General features: G+C 50.9%; 1 protein-coding gene across 1 annotated transcript in view; it reads left to right on the top strand.

Moving 5' to 3' along the window:
- slc17a6a (solute carrier family 17 member 6a) overlaps positions 1 to 26,247 on the top strand; it is an 83,050-nt gene that overhangs the window by 53,358 nt on the left and 3,445 nt on the right. The window contains exons 9-11 of the mRNA XM_038808336.1: positions 10,594 to 10,726; positions 23,762 to 23,872; positions 25,355 to 25,482. Coding sequence (XP_038664264.1) covers positions 10,594 to 10,726; positions 23,762 to 23,872; positions 25,355 to 25,482 — 372 coding nt within the window. The remainder of the gene's footprint in view (positions 1 to 10,593; positions 10,727 to 23,761; positions 23,873 to 25,354; positions 25,483 to 26,247) is intronic.

Genomic DNA, 26,247 nt, shown 5'->3' with positions numbered 1-26,247 from the left:
TGGGCCAGTGTCCAGTCCCGGGCCACCATTACCACAACCTGCAAGGCAGCCGTCTTGCTGCGGACCCCACTGACCACCCATCTTGGCCCCTGGTTTTGCAGAGTGACACGAGCTGTATGGGTGCTAAGATTCCAGCCGACGGTATACCTGGCATCAGCGACAGGTGCCAGGCCAGAGGTCCCACAGTGCCGGCCACCGACGGGGCCAGGGGTGTGGGGATGGGGGTGTCAACATATGGGGGCAGAGCCCGCAGTGTCAACCGGGGCCACCACGTAGCCCTTGTACCTGGCTAGGCCGGGGGTACGCACCATGTTATAATGTTGGCCTTTCACCCCTGCAGACAATGGATTTGGGGATGTAACCAGCGATGGTGGCCTCCCTGCTCGTCGCCGCAGCCTTGGGCGTAGCCCTACAGCTGTACGAGGTAGAGCTGCTCATTGAGGAGGAATCTGCAGCATCAGAGTGTGGCTCAGAGGAACAGGTGGCAGCCGTCCAGGATGGAGATCTAGACGCCCCACAGGCCGAGGAGGAAGTGTTGCCAAGGAGGCGTCGCATGAGGCCTCCCGTGTATCGGCAGCACCTGTCATTTGAGGACCAGCCGGACCGGGCATGCTGTCGAAGACTCTGTCTGAGGAGGGGGACAGTGCAACATATCTTCCAGATCATGGTGCACCTGGCACCGCGGCAGTATCGGGGAAGATACCAACTCCCGTGGCTGTCAAGGTGACGGTCACCCTGAACGTTTTTGCCACGGGGTCCTTCCAGGCTCCGAGTGGGGACCTGTCCAGGATCTCACAGATCTTGGAGCACATGTCCACCGTCACGGAGGCCCTGTCTGCCCAGGCAACTCAATACATTCACTTCAATGTGGACCGAGCCCACCAGGATGCTCGGGCAGCGGGATTCACTGCCATCGATGGGCTACCCCGGGTCCAGGGGATGATGTGGCACACTCGACAATTCCTGACATGATCAAGATACCCCCCCCACCCCGGCTGGGTTGCTGGTTTCTGGGTGATAGGGGTTATCCACTGCGGTCATGGCAGAGACCCGATACAACAACGTCCTTGCAGTGACCAGGAGCATGATCGAGCTGTGCTTCGGCCTCCTGAAGATGCGGTTCAGGTGCCTGGACCGTTCTGGAGGAGCCCTCCAGGATGACGCTGAGAGGGTCGCCCACATTGTGGCGGCCTGCAGCATCCTCCACAAGATCGCACAGCAGAGGGCCGATGTGCAGGAGTAGGAGGAGGAATGGCAGGCCTCGCCGATGAGGAGGATGCGGGAAGGGCAGGGTGGCAGGGCATGGGCCCATGCAGGCACAGGAGGCCGCACGATGTTTGTGCCAGTGCCAACACGCATGGGACACTCTGATCGCCTCCAGGTTCACCAATTACAGAAGGGGGGGGGGACTGGCTAGGGCCACAGACACCGCATCCCACCCCCCTCATTCCACCCCCCCCCCCTCCATCGCAGCATCTGACTTCTGCCCACGGTACCACATTCCATCGTCCACCTGGTTGATCCCGCAAGTGAGTTGGCCATTCCATCACACGGTCCCATCGATTCCCTCGGACGACGGTGGTGGGGGACAGTCTTGGGCTTGGGGGTGGGGGTTGGTGGGGAGCCTTCACCACGTACAACGTCCACCCATTCCCACCTCCTCCTCTGGCCAACCCAGACCAGCCCACCCCTCACATCCATCTGACAGAGCACCCAGGCAGGTTGTAACAGTGGTAAAAGCTGTTCAATGTGAACAAATATATACAGGTTTGTGCCTTAGCCCTTATAACTAAACCGTGCCCAGCACCCGTGCCAACTTAACTGGTGTCTAACTTTCTGGCCTTACGGGTCCTAATGCTACAACTAGGTGGTTATCCAGATGGCACAGCAAGAGTGGAAGCAGCCTACTGTGATTCCCGCCTTGCGGCCTGGGTCCCCGTTGGCAGGCGACTCCTGGGGCGACCCGGCCTGGATGGGCCCGGCTGCTGCTCAGGTGTCCCAGGTGGTGTGGTGATGCCCTGTTCCGCCCGCTGCCCACCAGATGCACCAGGGACAGGAGTGAGGAGTCCGAGGTGCTGCAGTGTTCCGGCATCTTCCCTTCGGGAGTCACCGGTTGGGCCCCATCACCTCCTCCTCCCTCGGGGTGCCCGATGGCCCCCAGGCTGCTCCATGAGATGGGGGTGTGAGTGAAGCCATCCCCTGAGGCCCCCCCCTCTGCCACCCCACCACCTGGTGCTGCCAGTCCTGGAGACCCGTTCTGGTCTCAACCAGGGTCTGCACCCTCGCAGCCATGGAGCACAGGGAGTGGACTATCTCCATCTGGGACTGCACCACATTATGCTGCGACTGTGCCACCACCTTCTGGGTTTGTGTTACATCAGCCAGTGACTGCGCCATCTCCCTCTGGGACTGGGACCTCCATCTGGGACTGGGACCTCCCTCTGGGACTGGGCCACCTTCCTTTGGGACTGGGACCTCCCTCTGGGACTGGGCCATCTCCCAATGGGACTGGGCCATCTCCCTCTGGGACTGGGACCTCCCTCTGGGACTGGGCCACCTTCCTTTGGGACTGGGACCTCCCTCTGGGACTGGGCCATCTCCCAATGGGACTGGGCCATCTCCCTCTGGGACTGGGACCTCCCTCTGGGACTGGGACCATCTGGGACTGGGACCTCCCTCTGGGACTGGGCCATCTCCCTCTGGGACAGGGACCTCCCTCTGGGACTGGGACCTCCCTCTGGGACTGGGACCTCCCTCTGGGACTGGGCCATCTTCCTCTGGGACTGGGCCATCTCCCTCTGGGACTGGGACCTCCCTCTAGGACTGGGCCACCTTCCTTTGGGACTGGGACCTCCCTCTGGGACTGGGATCTCCCTCTGGGACTGGGCCATGTCGGCCAGTGCCTGGGCAATGCCACCCACATTCCCAGCCATGGCCTGCTGTGACTGGGCCACGCTCAGGAGCGCCGCTGCCATGTCCCGGTGGCTCTGGCACATGGTCGCCTGTGAGATGGCAGCTCTGGCCTGGGCCTCGGCAGGACCTGCACAGAATGCCAAACCTTGGACATTCTGATCCATAGCCAAAACCGTCACCTCCAATGCCTCCACCACGGACGCCAACCGCACAGCGTTGGCCTGAGTGGCATGGATTGTTGGCACCACCCTTTGCTCCGGCACACGTTGGACCCCTTCAATTGCACCTGCAGATACTGGTTGCTCGCCGACAACTCCTCATGTAGTCCCTGGCTCTGTGACTGCATCTCCACTATGGATGGGACTGTCGGTTCCAGAAGCCTCAAACCCGTCTGGACGGCAGCTAGACCCTGGGATCGGCCTGCCCTCCGACTGTCCGCCCCCCGGGGGGGGGGGGGGGGGTTCCTACCCCACCCACTGTACCGGAGCAGCTGCGTGGCGGCAGCAGCGAATGTCCCAGGAGCCTCTTCACTGAAGTGCCCAACCGAGGTGATAGTCTCTGAGATGGTGGAGGGTGGTGGCGACAGCTGTGACGGAATGTCAAAGTCATCCTCAGACGCCAGGTCCAGGGTCTCCTGAGTCTCGGGCGGAGGGCTGGTGTCCGAGCTGCCCTCATCACTGCTCGGCTCATGGGGAGGCTCCGGCTGTGGCACTGGCTGGGGGTGGGGTCACCCCATCACCAGCATGTCCTGTAAGACACAAGACTAGAGAGATAATTAGACCGTGGGCCGGTGGGGTTGGGGTGGTGAGGGTGAGGGTAGTGTCGGGTGAGGGAGGGGTGGGGGTGGTGTGGGTTGAGGGTGGGCGTGAGGTGGTGTGGGGGTGAGGATTGTGTGGGTTGAGGGTGAGAGTGGAGGTTTGGGCTGAGGGTGGGGGTGAGGGTAATGTAGCATGTGGGTGGGGTGCGGGAGTTCTGGGTTGAGGGTGGAGGTGAGGTGGTGTGGGGGTGAGGGTGGAGATGAGGGTGGTGTGGGGGTGAGGGTGATGTAGGGTGCAGGTAGTGTGGGGGTCGTGTGGGTTGAGGGTGGGGGTAAGGGTGGTGTCGGGTGCGGGTTGGGTGGGGGTGGTGTGGGTTGAGGGTAGGGTTGAGGGTGGTGTAGGGTGTGGGTGGGGTGGGGGAGTTGTGGGTTGAGGGTGGGGGTGAGATGGCGTGGGGTTGAGGGTGGGGTGGGGGTGGTGTGGGTTGAGGGTGGGGGTGAGGGTGCGGTGGGGTGAGTGTGGTGTGGGTTGAGGGTGGGGTGGGGGTGGTGTGGGTTGAGGGTGGGTGTGTGGGTGCGGTGGGGTGAGTGTGGTGTGGGTTGAGGGTGGGGGTGGTGTAGGGTGCAGGTGGTGTTGGGGTGGTGTGGGTTGAGGGTGGGGGTGAGGTGGTGTGGGGGTGAGGTGGTGTGGTGGTGAGGGTGGGGCTGAAGGTGGGGGTGGGGTTGGGGCTGGTGTCGTGTGCGGGTGGGGTGGGGATGGTGTAGGGGTGAGGTGGTGTGGGGGTGAGGGTGGGGGTGAGGGTGGTGTAGGGTGCAGGTGGGGGGTGGGTGGTGTGGTTTGAGGGTGGGGGTGGTGTAGGTGCGGATGGGGTTGAGGGTGGGGGTGAGGGTGGGGGTGACGGTGGCTTAGGGTGCGGTGGTGGTGTGGGTTGAGGGTGGGGGTGGGGTGATGTGGGGGTGAAGGTGGGGGTGAGGGTAGTGTAGGGTGCGGGCGTGGTGTGGGTTGAGGATGGGGTGGGGGTGGTGTGGTTGAAGGTGGTGGTGAGGTGGTGTAGGGTTGAGGATGGTGTGGGGGTGAGGTGGTGTGGGGGTGAGGTAGTGTGGGGGTGAGGTGGTGTGGGGGGGGTGGGAGCGGGTGGGTGAGGGTGGGGGTGAGGTGGTGTGGGGGTGAGGGTGGGGGTGAGGTGGTGTGGGGTTGAGGATGAGGGTGAGGGTGGTGTGGAGTGGGGGTGAGGATGGTGTGGGGGTGAGGATGGTGTGGGGGTGGTGGGTGAGGGTGGGGGTGAGGTGGTGTGGGGGTGAGGATGGTGTGGGGGTGAGGGTGGTGTGGGGGTGAGGTGGTGTGGGGGTGGTGGGTAAGGGTGGTGTTGAGGGTGGTGTGGGGGTGAGGTGGGGGTGAGGGTGGTGTGGGAGTGAGGGTGGTGTGGGGGTTGAGGGTGGTGTGGGGGTGGTGTGGGGGTGAGGGTGGTGTGGGGTTGAGGGTGGTGTGGGGGTGGTGGGTGAGGGTGGTGTTGAGGGTGGTGTGGGGTTGAGGGTGGTGTGGGGGTGGTGGGTGAGGGTGGGGGTGAGGTGGTGTGGGGTGAGGTGGTGTGGGGGTGAGGGTGCTGTGGGGGTGGTGGGTGAGGGTGGGGTTGAGGGTGGTGTGGGGGTGGTGGGTGAGGGTGGGGTTGAGGGTGGTGTGGGGGTGGTGGGTGAGGGTGGGGTTGATGATGCTGTGGGTGTGGTGGGTGAGGGTGGGGTTGATGATGCTGTGGGGGTGGTGGGTGAGGGTGGGGTTGAGGGTGGTGTGGGGGTGGTGGGTGAGGGTGGGGTTGATGATGCTGTGGGGTGGTGGGTGAGGGTGGGGTTGAGGGTGGTGTGGGGGTGGTGGGTGAGGGTGGTGTGTGTGTGATGTTGGTGAGGGTGGGGTTGAGGATGGTGTGGGGGTGGTGGGTGAGGGTGGTGTGTGTGTGATGTTGGTGAGGGTGGGGGTGAGGGTGGTGTGGGGGTGGTGGGTGAGGGTGGGGTTGAGGGTGGTGTGGGGGGTGGTGGGTGAGGGTGGGGTTGAGGGTGGTGTGGGGGTGGTGGGTGAGGGTGGGGTTGAGGGTGGTGTGGGGTGGTGGGTGAGGGTGGGTTTGATGATGCTGTGGGGGTGGTGGGTGAGGGTGGGGTTGATGATGCTGTGTGGTGGTGGGTGAGGGTGGGGTTGAGGGTGGTGTGGGGGTGGTGGGTGAGGGTAGGGGTGAGGATGGTGCGGGGGTGGTGGGTGAGGGTGGGGTTGAGGATGGTGTGGGGGTGGTGGGTGAGGGTGGTGTGTGTGTGATGTTGGTGAGGGTGGGGGTGAGGGTGGTGTGGGGGTGGTGGGTGAGGGTGGTGTGTGTGTGATGTTGGTGAGGGTGGGGTGAGGGTGGTGTGGGGGTGGTGGGTGAGGGTGGGGTTGATGATGCTGTGGGTGTGGTGGGTGAGGGTGGGGTTGATGATGCTGTGGGGGTGGTGGGTGAGGGTGGGGTTGAGGGTGGTGTGGGGGGTGGTGGGTGAGGGTGGGGTTGAGGGTGGTGTGGGTGTGGTGGGTGAGGGTGGGGTTGATGATGCTGTGGGGGTGGTGGGTGAGGGTGGGGGTGAGGGTGGTGTGGGGGTGATGTTGGTGAGGGTGGGGTTGAGGGTGGTGTGGGGGTGGTGGGTGAGGGTGGGGTTGATGATGCTGTGGGTGTGGTGGGTGAGGGTGGGGTTGATGATGCTGTGGGGGTGGTGGGTGAGGGTGGGGTTGAGGGTGGTGTGGGGGTGGTGGGTGAGGGTGGGGTTGATGATGCTGTGGGGGTGGTGGGTGAGGGTGGGGTTGAGGATGGTGTGTGTGTGATGTTGGTGAGGGTGGGGTTGAGGGTGGTGTGGGTGTGGTGGGTGAGGGTGGGGTTGATGATGCTGTGGGGGTGGTGGGTGAGGGTGGGGTTGAGGGTGGTGTGGGGGTGGTGGGTGAGGGTGGGGTTGATGATGCTGTGGGGGGTGGTGGGTGAGGGTGGGGTTGAGGATGGTGTGTGTGTGATGTTGGTGAGGGTGGGGTTGAGGGTGGTGTGGGTGTGGTGGGTGAGGGTGGGGTTGATGATGCTGTGGGGGTGGTGGGTGAGGGTGGGGGTGAGGGTGGTGTGGGGGTGATGTTGGTGAGGGTTGTCACACCTGTCATGGGGAACCCCAACCACGCAGGATCTCACTTCCTCGCCAGCTGCCATGCTCCACCTCGGCAACCTCTATTTCCTCTGGGCTGCCGACCACCTCCAAAGACATTTGCTCTGCCACAGTGAGGGGCCGCAGGTCTGGCGGTCCCTCTCCTGTCCTCTCCCGCTCGGGCAGTTGTGCACGGTCTTCTCCTGGTGGTGGGGGGAAATAGAAGACGACAGTGTTAGCCAGTCCAACGCATGAAGCCCAGGGGGTGGGGAGCTGGTGGCCTCAGTGGACAGGGCACCCGGCCACGGCGGCCGGTATGGGAACCGGCAGGTGGTGGAGGGTGGGAGCTCGGCTGCTCTCCGGGTAGGGAGGGTTGTCGGGTTACGGGTGTGTAGGACAGGGGTTGGTGCCAGGGGCTCAGTGCTGCCTACTCACCCTGGCCACCCTGAGGGGGTTGCGCAGATTTTTGCAGCAGTGCTGGCCAGTCCGGACGACGTTGCCCACAGCGCTGACCACCCCTGCCGCCTGCACCCATGTAGGGTGGCGTCTGGCAGTCTCCTTCCCAGGCCGGGTACAGGCTAACCCTCCTCTCCTCAAGGGCATTCAGGAGGGTCTCCAGCTCGGCGTTTGTGAAGCGTGGAGCCGCTCTCCTCGCTGCCATCTTGTTGTCTGGGATGGTGCGTGCGGGGAGATTGTATCTGCAGCTGCAGCTTGTCAGCCTCCCGAGTGTCAATCACGGACCCAGCGAATCCTGCACCGTTTCTCATTAAAATTGATTGCGTTCCACGTGGTGCCGGTGCTAGCCCCTTAGCAGTAGCAGAATCAGTCCAGATGCGGCGCCAGTTTTGCTGTCATGAAAGTCCACGAATTCCGCATTGGCATCGACACCGAGGGCAAGATTCTCCCTTCCGCGATGCCGATTTCGTAATCGCCGATTGGGCGGAGAATCCATCTTAATGTCGAAATCGCCTGTTTCAGCCCCTCCGAAATGGTACCATCACGGCATGCGCTGCACGCTGTTGAGACGGCCTCAGCGCATCATCTGAAGGCCCTCCCCCGATGCTCCATCTGCGATGGGCCGGGTTCACGGCGACGCAGTTCACTTCTGGTCCCAGCCACGCGGGAACCCGGTGTGGCGTCTGCGGACTGCGTCCAGCGCCACCACATTCGGGAGGGAACCATACTGCTGGCTGAGGGGAGCTTCTGTGAGGGCCGGGGGGCACCGGTGATGGGTGGCCAGTTGGGGGCCAGGGGTTGGCCAGGGGGGGTCACTATCTGGCAGGTCGGGTTCACGCACGGCCGGCAACATGTTTACGGCGCGACCCGTGCAGCTCATCGCCGTGCACATGCGCGGACACGGACCCGGCCATTCTCGGGCTGTTTATTTTGTGGGGGCTGGGGGGGTTTAACATAGTGCGGCTGCTAGTCCCTCACTGGTCGCAGCATCGGTGAGGGGGCAGCGCCGATTTTTCCCACGTAAAACGCTACAAATCCTCTGCACTTAGCCTCAGAAACGGAGAATCTCGCCCAAGGTCTTAATGTGGATATTGTCACTGCTTATTCACGGACATAACTTTTTGATTCACGCCAAATCCTTTTTTCAAAGATCCCCATTCATTTTTGATGTCACCTTGTTGCTATCAGTTTCTACATAAAGTGTTCGCCCTGTGCTCTGGACACTCAGTATATCCTGAATTCTGACACATCAGTGAGATAAGGTCCCAATATGATTTTTGGAAACTGGTAACACTGGTTATTATTTAGCTACCAGCTCATTATGTTAAATGTTTCAATAGAGGCATGAGCCTTGTAGGAAAGCAATTTACAGTGAAATAAATAATTATTGATACACAGTTATAAATTTAATTAGAGCAATATAGCTGAGCATTTTTTAACTCACATTTAAGTTTGCATGACTTCTACTTTTTGATTCCCCACACCTGAAGCAAGCACAGATATTACTCATAGCTTAGGCTGAACGTACTGCGTCTCATAAATCTCCAGAGGATTCCTGATCAGACAACTAGCAAGTGCCATACACCTCAGAGTTCATCCACCTTTCAGCTTTGACCTTCTCTCCTTTTTCTCTACAGCAGTTGGTGAAGTTAGAGAGTGTGCAGTTTTAAACCTGTGAAATAACTTTTTATTTGTCTCGTTCTGTTCTTTCTTGGCACTGCATTATGGGATCCAACTGAAAGTTGCTGGCGGTTTAAGCATATTATTTTTGTATATTCATTTGTGATAGCCTTGTTACTATCTCTTAGCAATTTTGGATTTGATATTGAATAGTGATTCCCGAACTGCTTCAACTTATGTCTTTCTGTATATGGATTTCAGTAAAGCGTTTGATAAGGTTCCCCACAGTAGGCTATTGCAGAAAATACGGAGGCATGGGATTCAGGGTGATTTAGCAGTTTGGATCAGAAATTGGCTAGCTGGAAGACGACAAAGGGTGGTGGTTGATGGGAAATGTTCAGACTGGTGTCCAGTTACTAGTGGTGTACCACAAGGATCAGTTTTGGGGCCACTGCTTTTTGTCATTTTTATAAATGACCTGGAGGAGGGCGTAGAAGGATGGGTGAGTAAATTTGCAGATGACACTAAAGTCGGTGGAGTTGTGGACAGTGCAGAAGGATGTTACAAGTTACAGCGGGATATAGATAAGCTGCAGAGCTGGGCTGACAGGTGGCAAATGGAGTTTAATGCAGAAAAGTGTGAGGTGATTCATTTTGGAAGAAATAACAGGAAGACAGAGTACTGGGCTAATGGTAAGATTCTTGGTAGTGTGGATGAGCAGAGAGATCTCGGTGTCCATGTACATAGATCCCTGAACGTTGCCACCCAGGTTGAGAGGGTTGTTAAGAAGGCGTACGGTGTGTCAGCTTTTATTGGTAGGGGGATTGAGTTTCGGAGCCATGAGGTCATGTTGCAGTTGTACATAACTCTGGTGCGGCCGCATTTGGAGTATTGCGTGCAGTTCTGGTCGCCGCATTATAGGAAGGATGTGGAAGCATTGGAAAGGGTGCAGAGGAGATTTACCAGGATGTTGCCTGGATGGAGGGAAGATCTTATGAGGAAAGGCTGAGGGACTTGAGGCTGTTTTCATTAGAGAGAAGAAGGTTAAGAGGTGACTTAATTGAGGCATACAAGATGATCAGAGGATTAGATAGAGTGGACAGTGAGAGCCTTTTTCCTCGGATGGTGATGTCTAGCACGAGGGGACATAGCTTTAAATTGAGGGGAGATAGATATAGAGGTAGGTTCTTTACTCAGAGAGTAGTGAGGGCGTGGAATGCCCTGCCTGCAACAGTAGTGGACTCGCCAACACTAAACGCATTCAAATGGCCATTGGATAGGCATATGGACGATAAGGGAATAGTGTAGATGGACTTTAGAGGGGTTTCACAGGTCGGCGCAACATCGAGGGCCGAAGGGCCTGTACTGCGCTGTAATGTTCTATGTTCTCTATGTTCTATGTTCTCTGCTGAGGATAAGGCAGAATGGTCATACATGGACTGTTTAGCTTAGTTGACTGGACAGCTGGTTCATGATACAGAGCGAGGCCAGCAGCTCGGTTTCAAATCCCTGTACCAGCTGAGATTATTCATGAAGGCCCCACCTTCTCAACCTTGCCCCTCGCCTGAAGTCTGGTGATCCTTAGGTTAAACCACCACCAGTCAGCTCTCCCCCTCAAAGGTGAAAGCAGCGTCTGGTCATCTGGAACTAGGGTGACTTTACTTGACAAATCATATTCCTTGTTGCCTTTAACTATTTTATTTTTCCAGGTGGGAATTCTATCCGCTTTGCCCCATCTTGTCATGACAATTGTGGTTCCCATTGGTGGGCAGATTGCAGACCATCTCAGAAGCAAGAGGATACTGTCAACCACAAATGTCAGGAAGATAATGAACTGCGGAGGTGTGTCACCTTCTTCAGATTTTGTAACGATGCTAATATACTTTTAAGCATATATAATTGAAGCTGTGCCTACAATGTAGTACCTAAATAGTAATTGGTCATTCTTGATACTGTTGTAAAAATGATAAAACAACTTATATTTATATACCTTAGACATAATAAAATATCACAAGAGCACTATGTAGTAACGATGCTGAGAAACATTTGGAGATATTGGGCTGGATTCTCCGTCCCACCGCGCCAGATTTCTGGTTCACCCCGCCGGCGGGCTGCTCCGTTACGCCAGCTGGTCAATGGGGTTTCCCATTGTGGGGCAGCCCCACGCCGTCGGGAAACCCCCGGGTCGCCGGCAAAACGGAGAATCCCGCCGGCGGAGAATCCAACCCATTATGTCAGATGACCAAAAGCTTGGTCAAGTAGTTAGGTTTCAAAACAATGTCTTAAAGGAGGAAGACGAGGTAGGGAGGCAGAGGGCATTCCAGAGTTCAGTGTCATGGCAACTGGAAGCGCAGCTACCGATGGAGGAGTGATTAAAATTTGGGGAGGTTAGAATCAGAGGAACACAGATCTCTCGGGGGGGGGGGGGGGGGGGGGGTGTAGAGATGGAGAAGGCTGCAGAGATAGGGAGGGGTTCGGGGCCTTGGAAGGGTTTGAAAATAAGGATGAGAGTTTTAAAAATCAAGGCTTCATCATGGGCCAACACAGATCAGCGAACACAGGGCTGACAGGCGGACGGCATTTGGTGCGAATTAGGACTCAGGTAGCAAAGGTTTGGATAATATCAGCTTTACGCACGGCAGAATTCGGAAGAGCAGCAGAAGAGCTTTGGAAAAGCCAAGTCTAGAGGCAATAAAAGTATGAGTGAGGGTTTCAGCAGCAGATGAGCTGAGACAGGAGCAAAGTTGGGAGATGTTACAGAGGTGGAAATAGCTGAATTTAATGATAGCACAAATATGTGATTGGATGCTCGTCTTGGGGTCAGATATGACACCAAAGTTGTGAACTGACTGGTTTAATCTCACGCCGATTGGAGTTGGAAAAGATTACAATGCTTAAATAAAATCAAGGGCATGCAGTGAGAATGCTTGCTACTATGGATTTTGAATTTGGTGTTCAAACACCGGAGTTCAAGCATGCTCCTCGGATGGCAGCACATTTGCATCTAACTCTTACACTCCAGGGTGGCAGCGTGAGACCACAGTGACATCCGCTCTCTTGCTAACCTGGAACTATATCGCATGTCGCTGGGTCACAATCCTGGAACGCTAACTGCACCGTGGGTGTTCCTACACCTCCAGGACTGCAGAAGTTCAAGAAGGCAGCTCACCCCCACCTTCCCAAGGGCAATGAAAGATAGCCAGCGATGCCCAAATCCCATAAATGAATAAATAATAAAAGGAGTGCAAGAGTAGCGTTCCATTTTTTTAATGCAAAAGAGGAAGTACAATTAGGAACAAAGTTAAAGACCGACAATAAGAGATTAACAATCTCCAGTTAAGAACTGAAGTCTTGAAATTGTCGCAAGCTACAGCAAAGTTCTATCAGGAGCATAGCAGGAGCACGATAATACTGCAAGTATTGGATTTATCTTTGATGCTAATTTTCCAATAGCATTTCGACTTAGCCGGAGCAGCCCCGAAAGGGCTGGTTTAGCTCACTGAGCTAAATAGCTGGCTTTTAAAGCAGATCAAGCAGGCCAGCAGCACGGTTCGATTCCCGTACCAGCCTCCCCGGACAGGCGCCGGAATGTGGCGACTAGGGGCTTTTCACAGTAACTTCATTGAAGCCTAATCGTGACAATAAGCGATTTTCATTTCATTTCATTCAATATATTGTATAGGGCACCCTTTTCAGACAGAACATCAAAATAATGTGCTGGATGCCTAGTTTATGTATCTCTGATCAAGGGTTTGGGGAGCCATTTTGTCCAGACCATTCTTGTTGGAGATGGCACTTCCCTTCATGCTTACTGTCCTACCTTGAAATTTCCCCAGAGCTAATCCGGCATGAGGTACAACTTCACCAGGTGTTCCTAAATCAAGTCTACCGACTGGTCAGAAGGACCTAGTGAAAAGGGATGAAGAAAACAGAGTTAGTATGGAACTGACTGTTGCAACAATTGTTAGTTGCCATCTTCAGAGTAAAGCCAATATTGATCATCTCCAACTCCATGAAGGAGATTTTCGGTATAGGTGCTAAATGGGCAACGTCAGCGATGACTCCATTGCCTCTACCCAACGTGGCAGTCAGGATGTCTGAACAACCTTGGGGTTCAGGCCTTACTAACATTCACTTTGAGTGGCAAACAGACTCTCAGCTCACACTGAAATATTTCCAATATTTTTCCCATCACCGAGATTACACTGGCTGGCTAATATTGACTTGATCTGTCCCTTTCTACAATGTTAGCAGACTTTCACTCCTCCAGCATTACATCTGTAGCTAAAGAGCATTTGGAAACAATGAGCATGGCCTCTGCTATTTCCCGTTTTGTTTCTTTTAATAGCCTGGGATACATTTCATCTGGGCCTGGAAATGTATCTCCTTTCAAAGGTGTGGAAAACACTGATTCTCTCTTGACAATATATTTATTCCAGAGAATATTTGACACCCCTTCTCCTTAACAACATTGTCCCTTTCTTTGTGAAGACAGGTGCAAATCCTTCATTAAGAACACACCCACTTTCATCGACCTCCACACACAGGTTTTTGTTGGTCTTTAATCACCCTGAGTCTTTCCTTAGTTTTACTTTGCTCTGTCCTTAGTTATAAAAAATCTTTGTGTTTTGTTTGGTTTTACATGTCATTTCATTCATAGCTCCTCCTTGTTTTCCCATTTGCTCTTCAATGACGCCTCAGCACTTTCTGGACTATTACAGTTCTTAGTAAGTGAAATGAGCTTCCCTAGCGCAGATGGATACTTCAAAGCCCACAACTTTGATTGACCGCTCCTGATTCACATTAAAGACAGTTAAGTGCTTTCGGCAGATAAAAAGAGTGCGTAAAAGTGCTTAAAGCACTTAACTGCTTACTTCACGGTAGCATTGTGGATAGCACAATCGCTTCACAGCTCCAGGGTCCCAGGTTCGATTCCGGCTTGGGTCACTGCCTGTGCGGAGTCTGCACATCCTCCCCGTGTGTGCGTGGGTTTCCTCCCACAGTCCAAAGATGTGCAGGTTAGGTGGATTGGCCATGATAAATTGCCCTTAGTGTCCAAAATTGCCCTTAGTGTTGGGTGGGGTTACTGGGTTATGGGGATAGGGTGGAGGTGTTAACCTTGGGTCGGGTGCTCTTTCCAGGAGCCGGTGCAGACTCGATGGGCCGAATGGCCTCCTTCTGCTCTGTAAATTCTATAAATTCTATAAATTCTTTCACAGCTGGGTATTTTGAGATATTCCAAGGACATGACAAAGTACTGTATGAATGGAAGCTTGTTTCTTTTTCAAATAACTCATTTTGTATATACCGTTCAGCATGACAGGCATACTGATTTATTGGCTTCATCCCATTCCTGAGCCATTTTCTTTGAGTCCGTATTAGGAACAGAATGTCCACCCAGCCACAAGCAGTGAATAGCTTGTTAATTAAAGGTCATTTAAGGCCAATGATCACAAGTGACTGAAAGTTTCCAGTCACTGTGCAGGCCTTGTGGTTTCAAGAGCTTGGCCTTTGCCTGGAGGCAGCCTTCAGGTGACAGACAAGGGAGCCCATTCTCCAGGAAGACACTGAGCCCCCCCCCAACATCTCCCTTACCATACATGCAGTCACAGGCGCTTTACAAATGTGGTCCATTGTTAGTTTCTAATTTTTTAAAGTTGCCTTAAGACAATTCAAGATGGAGGGGCCCTTTCTTCCATGTCTGTAATGGAAGGCTGTAGCTCACATAGAAACATAGAAAATAGAAGCAAAAGAAGGCCATTTAGCCCTTAAAACCTGCTGAACCATTCATTATGAACATGGTTGATCATCCAACTCAATGGCTGAATCCATCTTTCCCCCCATATCCTTGTGCAATATCTAACTCCTTTTTAAAAATATACCGTTTTGGCCTCAACTACTTCCTGTGGTAACGAATTGCACAGGTCGACCACTTTCTGGGTGAAGAAACATCTCCTCATCTCTGTCCTAAATGGTCTAAGCCGTAACATCAAACCGTGACCCAGGTTTTGTACACCCCCACTATCGGGAACTTCCTTCCTGCATCTACCCTGTCTGGTCCTGTTAGAACTTCATCGATTTCTATGAGATCCTCCTTCATTCTTCTGAACTCCAGCGAATACAATCCTAACTGACTCAATCTCTCCTCATTTGGCCATCAACCTGGCATTTATCCAAATTGTACTGCATCTGCCATTCTTTTGCAAACTCTCTCAAGTTGTCCAAATCACACGGAAGGAACTCTGCATCCTCCTCACAGCTCACCTTCCCATCCAACTTTGTGCCATTTGCAAATCTGAGATATTACATTTTCTTCCGTCATCTAAATCATGAATCTATATTGTGATTAGTTGGGGTCCCAGCACCGTAACCTGCTGTACTCCACTAGTCACTGCCTGCCATTTGGAAAAAGATCTGTTTATTCCTACTCTTTGTTTCCTGTCTGCCAACTAGTTTTCTATCCATCTCAACACACTATCCCCAATCCCATGCGCTTTAGTTTTACATACTAATCTCTTATGTGGAACTTTGTCGAAAGCCTTCTTTCAAACGCTTGCCCCACATCAACTCTACCAGTTACATACTCAAAGAATTCCAGTAGATTTGTCAGGCATGATTTCCCCTTTATAAATCAATGCTCACTCCGTCTGATCCTGCCACTATTTTCGAAGTGTTCTGCCATAAAATCTTTGATGATGGAATAATGGATTCTAGAATTTCTTCCACCACCGCTGTCAGACTTACTGATCTATAATTCCATGTTTTCTCTCGAGCTCTCTTTTTAAATAGTGGGCCCAGTAAGAAGTCTTACACCACCAGGTTAAAGTCCAACAGGTTTGCTTTGAATCACTAGCTTTCGGAGTGCAGCTCCTTCCTCAGGTGAGTCAGTCAGAGCTAGAGAGCCACAGGCAATAACATGTCTGCCATTGGGGTCGGCTCAGACCACAGCGGTAGTCAACTGAACCCATTTATTAATTATAATTGCTTCACCATGACCCCTACCATTAAAGCCCGAAAGAAAGTGTTGTTCCACCCACCCCCTTCCGCAGCCGCATCTGCTCTCTGCCCCCCCAAATGTGTCCTCTGCAGTAACACCACGTCGGAATTTAAACTCTTAAGGTGAGCAAATATTCTCGACCTTTGCACTGGGCCACCCAACCCCGACATTCCAGGTGACCAAACGAATCGGGGGTCTCCCCCTGCCCCGATCCCCCCCCCCCCCCGCCCTCCTCCTCAATTCAGAGTCATCCATACCCACCTACAGAGATTAGCCAACAGATTCATAAAAGGTACAGCAACCAGGCCGAGCCAAGTTGGCCGCTAAACCAAATCACAAGATAATAATAATCTTTGTTATTGTCACAGGTAGGCTCACATTAACACTGCAATGAAGTGACCGTGAAAATCCCCTAGTTGCCACATTCCGGCGCTTGTTCGGGTACATGGAGGGAGAATTCAGAATGTCCAATTCACCTAACAGCACGTTTTTCAGGACTTGTGGGAGGAAACCGGAGCACCCGGAGGAAACCCACACAGACACGGGGGGAACGTGCAGGCTCCGCACAGACAGTGACCCAGGCCGGGAATCGAACCTGGGACCCTGGAGCTGTGAAACGATAGTTCTAACCGCTGTGCTACCGTACTGCTACTGTGCCGCCTAAACAATGAAAAATATGAAGTCACCATCAGCAAACTACCCCCACCCTTATCCTCCTCCTTGGATAGTAAAAGTAAAGTTGGCATAGTCCCTTAGGCTGCTTTCCCCTTTGAGGGGGCGAGCTGACTGGTAGTGATTTAACCTGAGGGTCACCACACCTCAGGAGAGGAGCAACGTTGAGAAGGTGGGGCCTTCATGAATAACCCTAGCCGGTACGGGAATTAAACCCACGCTGCTGGCCTCGCTCCACATCACAAACCGGCTGTCCAGCTAACTGAGCTAAACCAGCACCCTTGGATACTATCACACTCAAAAATGCATACAAGTAGAAACAAGGCAAACGCAACCAACTGAAATCTACTTCTGACAAACCCAAAGCTAAACAAAACAAGAACTCCAAGCTCATTATTTAAACACACTTCTATAATGAGCTGCAGTCAACCCGTCAACACTGCTCCCGTTAGCTAACTCTTAGGTTAGCAGGGAGGCTCCCAACTAGAGTGAAGAAAAATGGTTACAAACAACAAGATGTTAAAACCCCATGAACCATTGCACTCAAACAAGGAGCTATAAATTTTCATAATAATCAGAACAAAGACCCACATAAACTAAACCCCAAACCCCAAACTGTCAAAATTCTAACCCAACAAGAACAGGAAAATGCAAAAATAAACCTGGAACCCCAACAATTCAACATGTCCGTACCCAACACCCAAAAGACTCAGTCACATCGTGCCCAAAGAATCCGTCTCTCCCGATGCATCAAATAAATAGCTCTTTCTCTCAAAAGTCACCCTTAGCTGCGTCAGATGCACCACACCAAATCGGACTTCACTTTTGTACAGGGCAGCATTGGCTTTGTTGAACCAAGCCCTCTTCTATGCCAGCTCTACTCCCACATCTTAGTTTTCCCATTTCAATTCCTGATGCTCGTTCGCCCATCTCAGAATGCGCTCTTTCTCTTTGAAGCTATGGAACTTCACTATGACTGCACATGGTGAATCCTCAGGGTGAGGCCTCTGCCAGAGTGTATGGTGGGCTCAGTCCAACTCAGGAGGAGATGTGATTCCAGCCTCTCCACCATTTTCCCGAACATCCTGGGGCGGCACGGTGGCATAGTGGTTAGCACTGCTGCCTCACAGCACCAGGGTCTCCTGTTCGATTCCAGCCTTGGGTCACTGTCTGCGTGGAGTTTGCACGTTCTCCCTGTGTCTGCACGGGTTTCCTCCGGGTGCTCCAGTTTCCTCCCACAGCCCAAAGATGTGCAGGTTAGGTGGATTGGCTGTGATAAATACTCCCTTAGAGTTACAGGGTAAGGGCAGGGGATTGGGCCTAGATAGGGTGTCCTTTCGAAGAGTCAGTGCAGACTCGATGGGCTGAATGGCCTCCTTCTGCACTGTAGTGATCTATGATCCCTGCAAAGTGCTCCATAGGAGTTAGGCTTTCCATCCTCTCTGGAACCCCACAATTTGGACATTTTGCCTCCTGAATCGATTCTCTAAATCATTTGCCTTGGCTTCAGCGATTTATTCACTTCAGCCACCAGAGACATCTCCACTTCCGTTCTTCGAAAGGGCCACTTCCATGTCTTTTATCGTGGCTCCATGGGCTTTCACGGGTTTGCTGGTCTTCACCAGAGCTACTCAGATGGGGACCAAGGCCTCCGTCATTCATTTCCAGATGTCCTCTGACAACCCACCAGTTTATTTCGGCAAGGTACTCGAACGCACCTTGGCCGGAGCCCCAGGAGCTGCCTCCGCCATTTTCTCTGCCGATGATCTCTGAGAGGCCTCCGGTTCTGTTGACTAACTTCTACTGTCTACTCTTTTTTACCCCTGACCATTCTGGGCATTTCACTGATATAGGATCTTTATCCCATTAATTCTGTGGTTTCTTTTCAAAGAAAATACCGCTTGTAACTAAGAAAATGGGCAAATAGTGCAGCGCTCCAGCATGAGCCCCCTCGTGCATGTCTCCCCCCCCCCCCCCCCCCCCCCCCCCCCCCCCCCCCTAAATAATGCCACTGGAAGTTTCAAATAATTAGAAAAGTTAGCAAGTAAGACAAAGTATGTTTAAGTTTAAGACATGGCAGGTGAAGGCAGCTGAGTGGAATGTGTGACCTGTCATATGTGAGAAGTCACGGACAATACCAGCATCTTTGATGACCACATGTGCAGGATGTTCTCCCAAGTGCAGAAATATGATCACTGGGCTACGGAGCTGGAGCGGAGGCTGGAGATACTGCATTCGTGAGGCTGAAAGTTAGGTGAATAGCACATTTACTGAGGTCGTCACAGTGCAGCTCAAGGGACTGTAAGAAAGAAGAGTGGCCACCAGGCAGTTCAAGAGGGACAGGCAGGTAACGCAGGAGTCCCCCGAGGTCCCACTCTTAAATCGGATTTCCATTTGGAAGCTCGTTCCTCAAGGGAGTGATGTAAGAGCCTTGTTTCTGGCTCCACAAGCGGCCAGACTGTACAGGAAGGGAGGAAGAATGAAGGAAGAGCGATTAGTGATAGGGGATTCATTAGTCAGGGGAATTGTCAGGCATTTCGGTGCCTGCAGACGTGACTCCAGAATGATGTTTTGCCTCCCTGGGGTCAGGAATGTTGCTGAACAGCTGCGGGACATCTTAAAGTAGCAGATGATAAGTCAGAGGTCGTGATGCACGTTGGCTCCAATGATATGGGTAGAATAAAGCATGAGGTGTTGCATCAAGAATTTATTGGATTTGGATTTTTGTTTATTGTCATGTGTACCAAGGTAGAGTGAAAACTATTTCTCTGTAAGCAGCTCAACAGACCATTAAGTACATGAAAAGAAAAGGAAATAAAAGAAAATACAAAACAGGGCAACACAAGCTACACAATTTAACTACATAACACCGGAATCAGGTGAAGCATATAGGGGTGTAGTGTTAATGAGTTCAGTCCATAAGAGGGTCATTTAGGAATCTGATACAGCGGGGAAGAAGCTGTTTTTGAGTCTGTTCGTGCGTGTTCTCAGACTTTTGTATCTCCTGCCCAATGGAAGAAGTTGGAAGAATGAGTGAGCCGGGTGGGAGGGGTCTTTGATTATGCTGCCCACTTTCCCCAGGCAGCGGGAGGTGTAGATGGAGTTAATGGATGGGAGGTAGGTTCGTGTGATGGACTGGGCTGTGTTCACGACTCTCTGAAGTTTCTTGCGGTCTTGGGCTGAGCAGTTGCCACACCAGGCTGTGATGGAACCAGGTAGGATGTTTTCTATGGTGCATCTGTAAAAGTTGGCAAGAGTTAATGTGGACATAATAATATAGTATATAATCATCATTTATTGTCACAAGTAGGCTTCAATGAAGTTACTGTGAAAAGTCCCTAGTCGTCACATTCTGGCGCCTGTTCATGGAGGCCGGTAAGGGAATTGAACCCGTGCTGCTGGCATTGTTCTGTATTGCAAGCCAGCTATTTAGCCCTCTGTGCTAAACCAGCCCCTCACAAGTTTCCTTAGTTTCCTGAGGAAGTATAGGTGTTGTGCTTTCTTGGTGGTATCATTGACGTGGGTGAAACAGGACAGATGTTTGGTGATGTGCACCCCTAGGAATTTGAAACTACTGACCATCTCTACCTCGGCCCTTTGATGCTTACAGGGGTGTGTATGGTACTTAGCTCAGGGAGCTAGGCAGCAGATTAAAAGTATGACATCAAAGGCTTTAATCTTTGGATTACTCCCAGTGACACATGCTATTGAGTAGCAAATAGGATAATGGGGCAGATGAATGTGCAGCTCAAGACTTGGTGCAGGAGGGAGTATTTTAGAAACACAGATTATTGGGACTATTTCTGAGGAAGGTGGGAGACGTGTAAGTGGGATGGTCTGCATCTGAACCAGAATAGGACCAACATCCTTGCAATGGGTTTGCTAGACCTTTTCGGAGTTTAAACGAGTTCAGCAGAGGGAGGGTACACAGAACGTTTTTACAGTAGAGACACAGTACACTATAGTAAAGGAACCAAGACAGAGGGAATTCAGCCACGTTGAGTTCCAAGCGAGTATGGCGAGGCTGGATGACCTCTGCTTTAAAAGCGAGGAGTATTATAAATCTGACTGATGAGTTAAGAGCGTGGATTAACACATGGAATTGAGATATTGTTGCCATCACAGAGACGTGGTTGAGGGAAGGTCAGGACTGACAACTCAACATTCTGGGGTATAAGATCTTCAGGTGAGACAGGGGAGGGTGTAAAGGAGGAGGTGGTGTTGCATTATGAATTAAGAAGACAGTTACTGCAGTAAGCAGGGATGATATCTTGGAAGGGTCTTCAAATGAGGTTTGTAGAACTTAGGAACCACAAGGGGAAAGTTACATTGTTGGGAGTGTATTATAGGTCCCCAGTCCGTGAGTAATAGAGGCGCAAATATGTAGACAATTCACTTAGATGCATAAAAATAATAATAGGGTAATTATATTAGGAGATTTCAACTTCCCCAATATCAATTGGGATAGTTATAGTGTAAAGGGTTTAGAGGGGGAATATTTCTTGAAATATATTCAGGAGAGCTTTTTGTATCAATATGTAGAAGGTCCAACATAGGAAGGCATTGTGCTGGGTCTAATTCTGTGGAGCAAAGCAGGACAGGTGTTTAAGGTGGTGGTGGGGGTACATTTTAGTGATAGCCGACACAACACAGACCAATTTAAGTTTGTTGCGGAAAAGGAAAAAGATGGTCTGCAAAAAAAGGTTTGGATTGGAGGAAGGCGGATTTTATTAAAATAAGGCGGATCTGGCCAACGTTGACTGGAAACAGCTTCTTGTGGGAAAATGTACAACAGAGCAGTGGGGGGGGGGGGTCATTCAAAATGGAAATAGGGAGAGTACAGACCCAACATGTTCCCTCTAATGTAAGAGGAACAAGCCCAGAGATCCCTGGATGTCTAGGAATTTTCAGGACTGGATAAGAGCGGCTTTTATTAGGTAAAAAAGGGAGAAAATTAGCGGAGACCTCAGTGAATTATAGAAAGTACAGGGGGATTTTAAGAAGGCAACAAGGAAAGCAAAGAGGGGACATGAGGAAGCATTGACAGATAGGATTACTTAGAATCCCAAGATGTTCTGTAAGTATATTAAGAGGATAAGCTAGGACAGAGTAGGGTCCATGAGGAACCAAGGGGCCAATCTGTGCGTGAAGCTGGAGAGCATTGGTCGGGTGTTAAACAAGTACTTCACATCTATCTTCACTCAGGAGAAGGAGGATGTGTGCACAGAATTCGGGGAGAAGGACGGTGAGGTTCTTGAACAGTTTGACATAGGGAGTGAGGTGATATATATAAACGATACAGCTGGGAATGTGTGGGGGGGGGGGGGGGGGGGGGCGGCGGATGATAAGTAAGTTTGTGGATGACACAAAAATTGACAGGGTGGTTAACATGAGGAAGAAGGTCTTAGGTAGCAGGAAGATATAGATAACAAAGAAAATTACAGCACAGGAACAGGCCCTTCGGCCCTCCCAGCCTGCACCCAGAGATGGGTTCATCAGGTGGGCAGATCAGTGACAGATGGAATTTAACCCTAAAAAGTGCAAGGTGTTGCACTTTGGAAGGAGTAACAAGACAAAAGAGTTCTAAATGAATTGAAGGATTCCAGGAAGCTCAGAGGAACAGAAGAATTATGGGGTGCCTGTCCACAGATTCCTGAAGGGGGCAGGACAGGTGAATAGGGTAGTTAAGAAGGCATATGGGGCACTTGCCTTTATCAGTCGTGGCATAGATTATAATAACAGCGAGGTTATGTTTGAGCTGTACTAAAGTTTTGTTCGCCCCCAGCTGGAATACTGTGCAATTCTGGTCACCTCACTATAGGAAGGATGTGATTGCACTGGAGAGTGTGCAGAGGAGATTCAGCAGGATGTTGCCTGGGATGGAGCATTTAGCCCTCTGTGCTAAACCAGCCCCTCACAAGTTTCCTTAGTTTCCTGAGGAAGTATAGGCGTTGTTGAGCAAAGTGCAAAGCTATGGAGAGAGGCTGGACAGGCTGGGGTTGTTTTCTTTAGAGCAGAGAAGGCTGAGGGGTGACCTGATTGAAGTGTATCCAATTATGAGGGGTATGGACAGGATGGGTGGGGATCAGCTGTTCCCCTTAATTGAAGGGTCAATAACAAGGGGGCCATCATTTTAAGGTAAGCGGCAGGAGGTTTAGCGGGGATTTGAGGAAAACGTTTTTCACCCAGAGGATGGTGGGAGTCTGGAGTGCACTTCCTGGGAGGGTTACAGAGGTCGGAATCCTCACAACTTTAAAAAGAACATGGATAAGCATTTGAAATGTCAGAACATTCCCAGCTATGGGCCAAGTGCTGGAAAGTGGGATTAGTATAGGTTTAGTGTAGTTTTGTTGATGCAGACACGATGGGCTGAAGGCCTTTTCTGTAGTGTATGCCTGCGTGGTTCTATGACTCTTAGACTTAGCGTTGCTTGATTGGGTGTCGAGCTTAGCTTCTGGCCGTTTAACTGGCCAATCCAGGCATGATCCATGTCAAGTAACAGTTCTCTAAAGCTGCGCGATTATGACCTGCATTTGACCCCGATTTTAGGGTGGGGGCCCAAATTCTAAATCCTGCCGCTCATCTGAGGACGTGGCAAACTGCGAGAAGACCACATTTATTGCCTCCTATTAGTTGCCCTGAGAAGATGATAGGCAACCTTCCAGAATTGCTGTGGATCAAGTGGTGATGGTGCTTACACAAAGTGGTGTCTGATAGGGATTTCCAGGTTTATGACCCAGGTCTGGTGAAGGAACGAATGATGGTCCAAGTCTGGATGATGGGTGAATTGGTTTGAAACGTGCAGGCGAACGTGTTTCCATCTCACAATCTCCCTCCTTCTTGATGGTAGAGGTCACAAGGCTGCGGATTGTGACTGAAGTGAATGATACATTTTGCGGGCACAGTGTGCTGTTTGTGGAAGAGACTGATATTGAATTCATGGACAAGGGGCTCCGATCAAGTGAACTGCTTTGCCATGGATGGAGTTGATTTTCCTGCGGTTGTACGCCTCTGGAGAAATAATGATATTCTATTGTTCTTTGACTGAAGCTACATAAGTACATGTTAGTGTTACAAACAGTAAGGGGGCATCTTGACATCAGGAAATAAAGCTATTTGGTACAGGGTATTAATCATTAATGTCATAACCTCAGAATTCTGAACAATTCTTCCCTGGAATGTAACTAATGTACTTCATTTTCCTGAAGGCTTTGGGTTGGAAGCGACTTTCCTTCTTGTAGTTGGCTACTCACACTCCAAAGGAGTTGCAATTTCCTTCCTTGTCATGGCTGTTGGATTCAGCGGTTTCGCTATATCAGGTAAGACAGTATTTTAAAATGCTCGATAAAGTTTGCGATTATTTTTCGAATCAAAGTCAGCCCGACCTTGTCTATCTGCAACAAATGCGAATTATATTTCAGATATCTATCATCTGCATTACTTTGATTTTTAAAAAAATTATATGTATTTTACTACAAACATGTATCAAAACAGGTTACAGCTGTTATAGGCCAAGGTTTAGAGAACCCCAAAGTGTCTCATGGAGTTCACCTGACCCACAACTTTTAATAGATTGTGGTATGGGGAGCACACGACCCACTCTGCAGGTGTGGTACAGCAGAAATGGAAAAGCATTTTTTAAAGCAAAACAATGTTTATTCTATGAATTCACGTTAAACTTTTAAAAACAAACAGTGAACATCTTAGCAACCATTAATTCAAATAAACCCCCAAAGAATACAACACTAAGAAATCCGTAAGCTGTCCTTTTAACATCCAGAAGACTTAAGAAACACCTTTTAACAGAAGCATATTAGGTTTACATTCACTACTGAGAACATTTATAATTCTGAATTCACCAAATGATCAAGAGATCGTCTTTTCATGGCAGAGAGATCAACAGTACACCTGCTCTGTCTGGCTTCAGCTCCAATACTGAAAACAAAATTAAAACACACCCTGCACCAAAAAGCCTAAAACAAAAGTAAAAAGCTGACAGACAGCCCAGCTCTACCCCTCTCTCTGACATCACTGCAGTGATAAACACCCATTTCTTAAAGGTACTCTCACTACAGATATTTATATACACACCCATTTATAAATACCCATGTCCTAAAGGTACTCTCACATGACAAGCGAACAAACACCCCAGGAAATATGCCCTACAATCAACTATACAATCTGTACAAATTTTTCCTCTTTTTCAACCCCCCCCCCCACTCCCCCACAACGATAAGCCCCTCAAACATGGTCACCGACTTCCCCCACCTTTCATCAAACCCTCTTGAAGAACTCCTTAACTCATTCTTTATCTTCTCTCATCGTTGGAAGTCCAACACTCCAAACCTCCCCAGATTCATCACCATATTCAACAGCCGTCTTATATCACTCGTGATCTGCCTGCCCTTCACGAAGCCTGTTTGATCTTCTGCAACCACCGCCATCCTCCCCGCCAACAATTTAGCCAATACTTTCACATCCATGTTCAATAGTGATATGGGCCTAAACGACCCGCATTCCACCGGGTCCTTCTCCTTTTTCGGAATTAGTGTGATTACTGCCTGCTTCATCGTCTCCAGCAACTCCCCCTTCTCCAGGGCTTCATTAAACGCCGCCAACAGATGTGGTGCCAGGTCCATCGCAGATTCCTCACAGAATTCCGCCGGGTACCCATCCGGCCCAGGGGCCTTCCCCGACTTCATACCCCTGATACTATCCAGCCCCTCCATCAGGTTGGTGTCAATCCCCAATCCCAACTTTCACAACTCTTTCACAACTCATTTTTTAATTTTCTAATTTAGGTTTCAATGTTAACCATCTGGATATAGCACCAAGATATGCCAGTATTCTCATGGGAATTTCCAATGGTGTAGGAACACTGTCTGGAATGGTCTGCCCGCTGATCGTAGGAGCAATGACAAAAAACAAGGTACAACATCTGTTTCATCAACAATCACGGAGCACATTGGAATAGATTTTCAACATATATTCCAGGATTAAAACATGGAATTGCGGCTTATCTTTAGTATAGGATGTCTTAGCGTTTTCTACTTGAATAATTTATGAATCATACAATGCAAATACAGCTCTCTCTACTCTTCCCTGTCCATACCCCCTCTCCCCTCATCCAACCAAGTTTTCTTCAACTGTGAAATTTAGTTGCAGAACTTTTTTTATGACAGTCCTTACGATGGCTAAAACTGATGGTAACGTTTTGTTCAATAATAATTCTAATTTCTTGCCCAAATTTTGCAGTATCTGGCGGGTGCCATAGATAACATTTAGGGGCAGAATCCCGCCGAAGTCAATAGATTATTTTTAAAAATTTATTTTTTATTTTTTCAATTTAGATTACCCAATTATTTTTTCCAATTAAGGGGCAATTTAGTGTGGCCAATCCACCTACTCTGCACATTTCTGGGTTGTGGGGGCGAAACCCACGCAGACACGGGGAGAATGCGCAAACTCCACACGGACAGTGACCCAGAGTCGGGATCGAACCTGGGACCTCAGCGCCGTGAGGCAGCTGTGCTAACCACTAGGCCACCGTGCTGCCCTTAGTCAATGGATTATTGAATGGCTTGTCATATTTTAAGGTCCTACCCCCACCATGACGGGACAATAACATTTGGCGCTTGTATTCCCATGATCAGTATATGCAGAGTATAACCTCAGAGTGAATGCCCCACTTAGC

This window comes from Scyliorhinus canicula, chromosome 9, assembly GCF_902713615.1.
Source record: "Scyliorhinus canicula chromosome 9, sScyCan1.1, whole genome shotgun sequence".
In the NCBI taxonomy this organism is placed as follows: Eukaryota; Metazoa; Chordata; class Chondrichthyes; order Carcharhiniformes; family Scyliorhinidae; genus Scyliorhinus; species Scyliorhinus canicula.
This window is presented reverse-complemented; position numbering and strand designations above follow the sequence as displayed.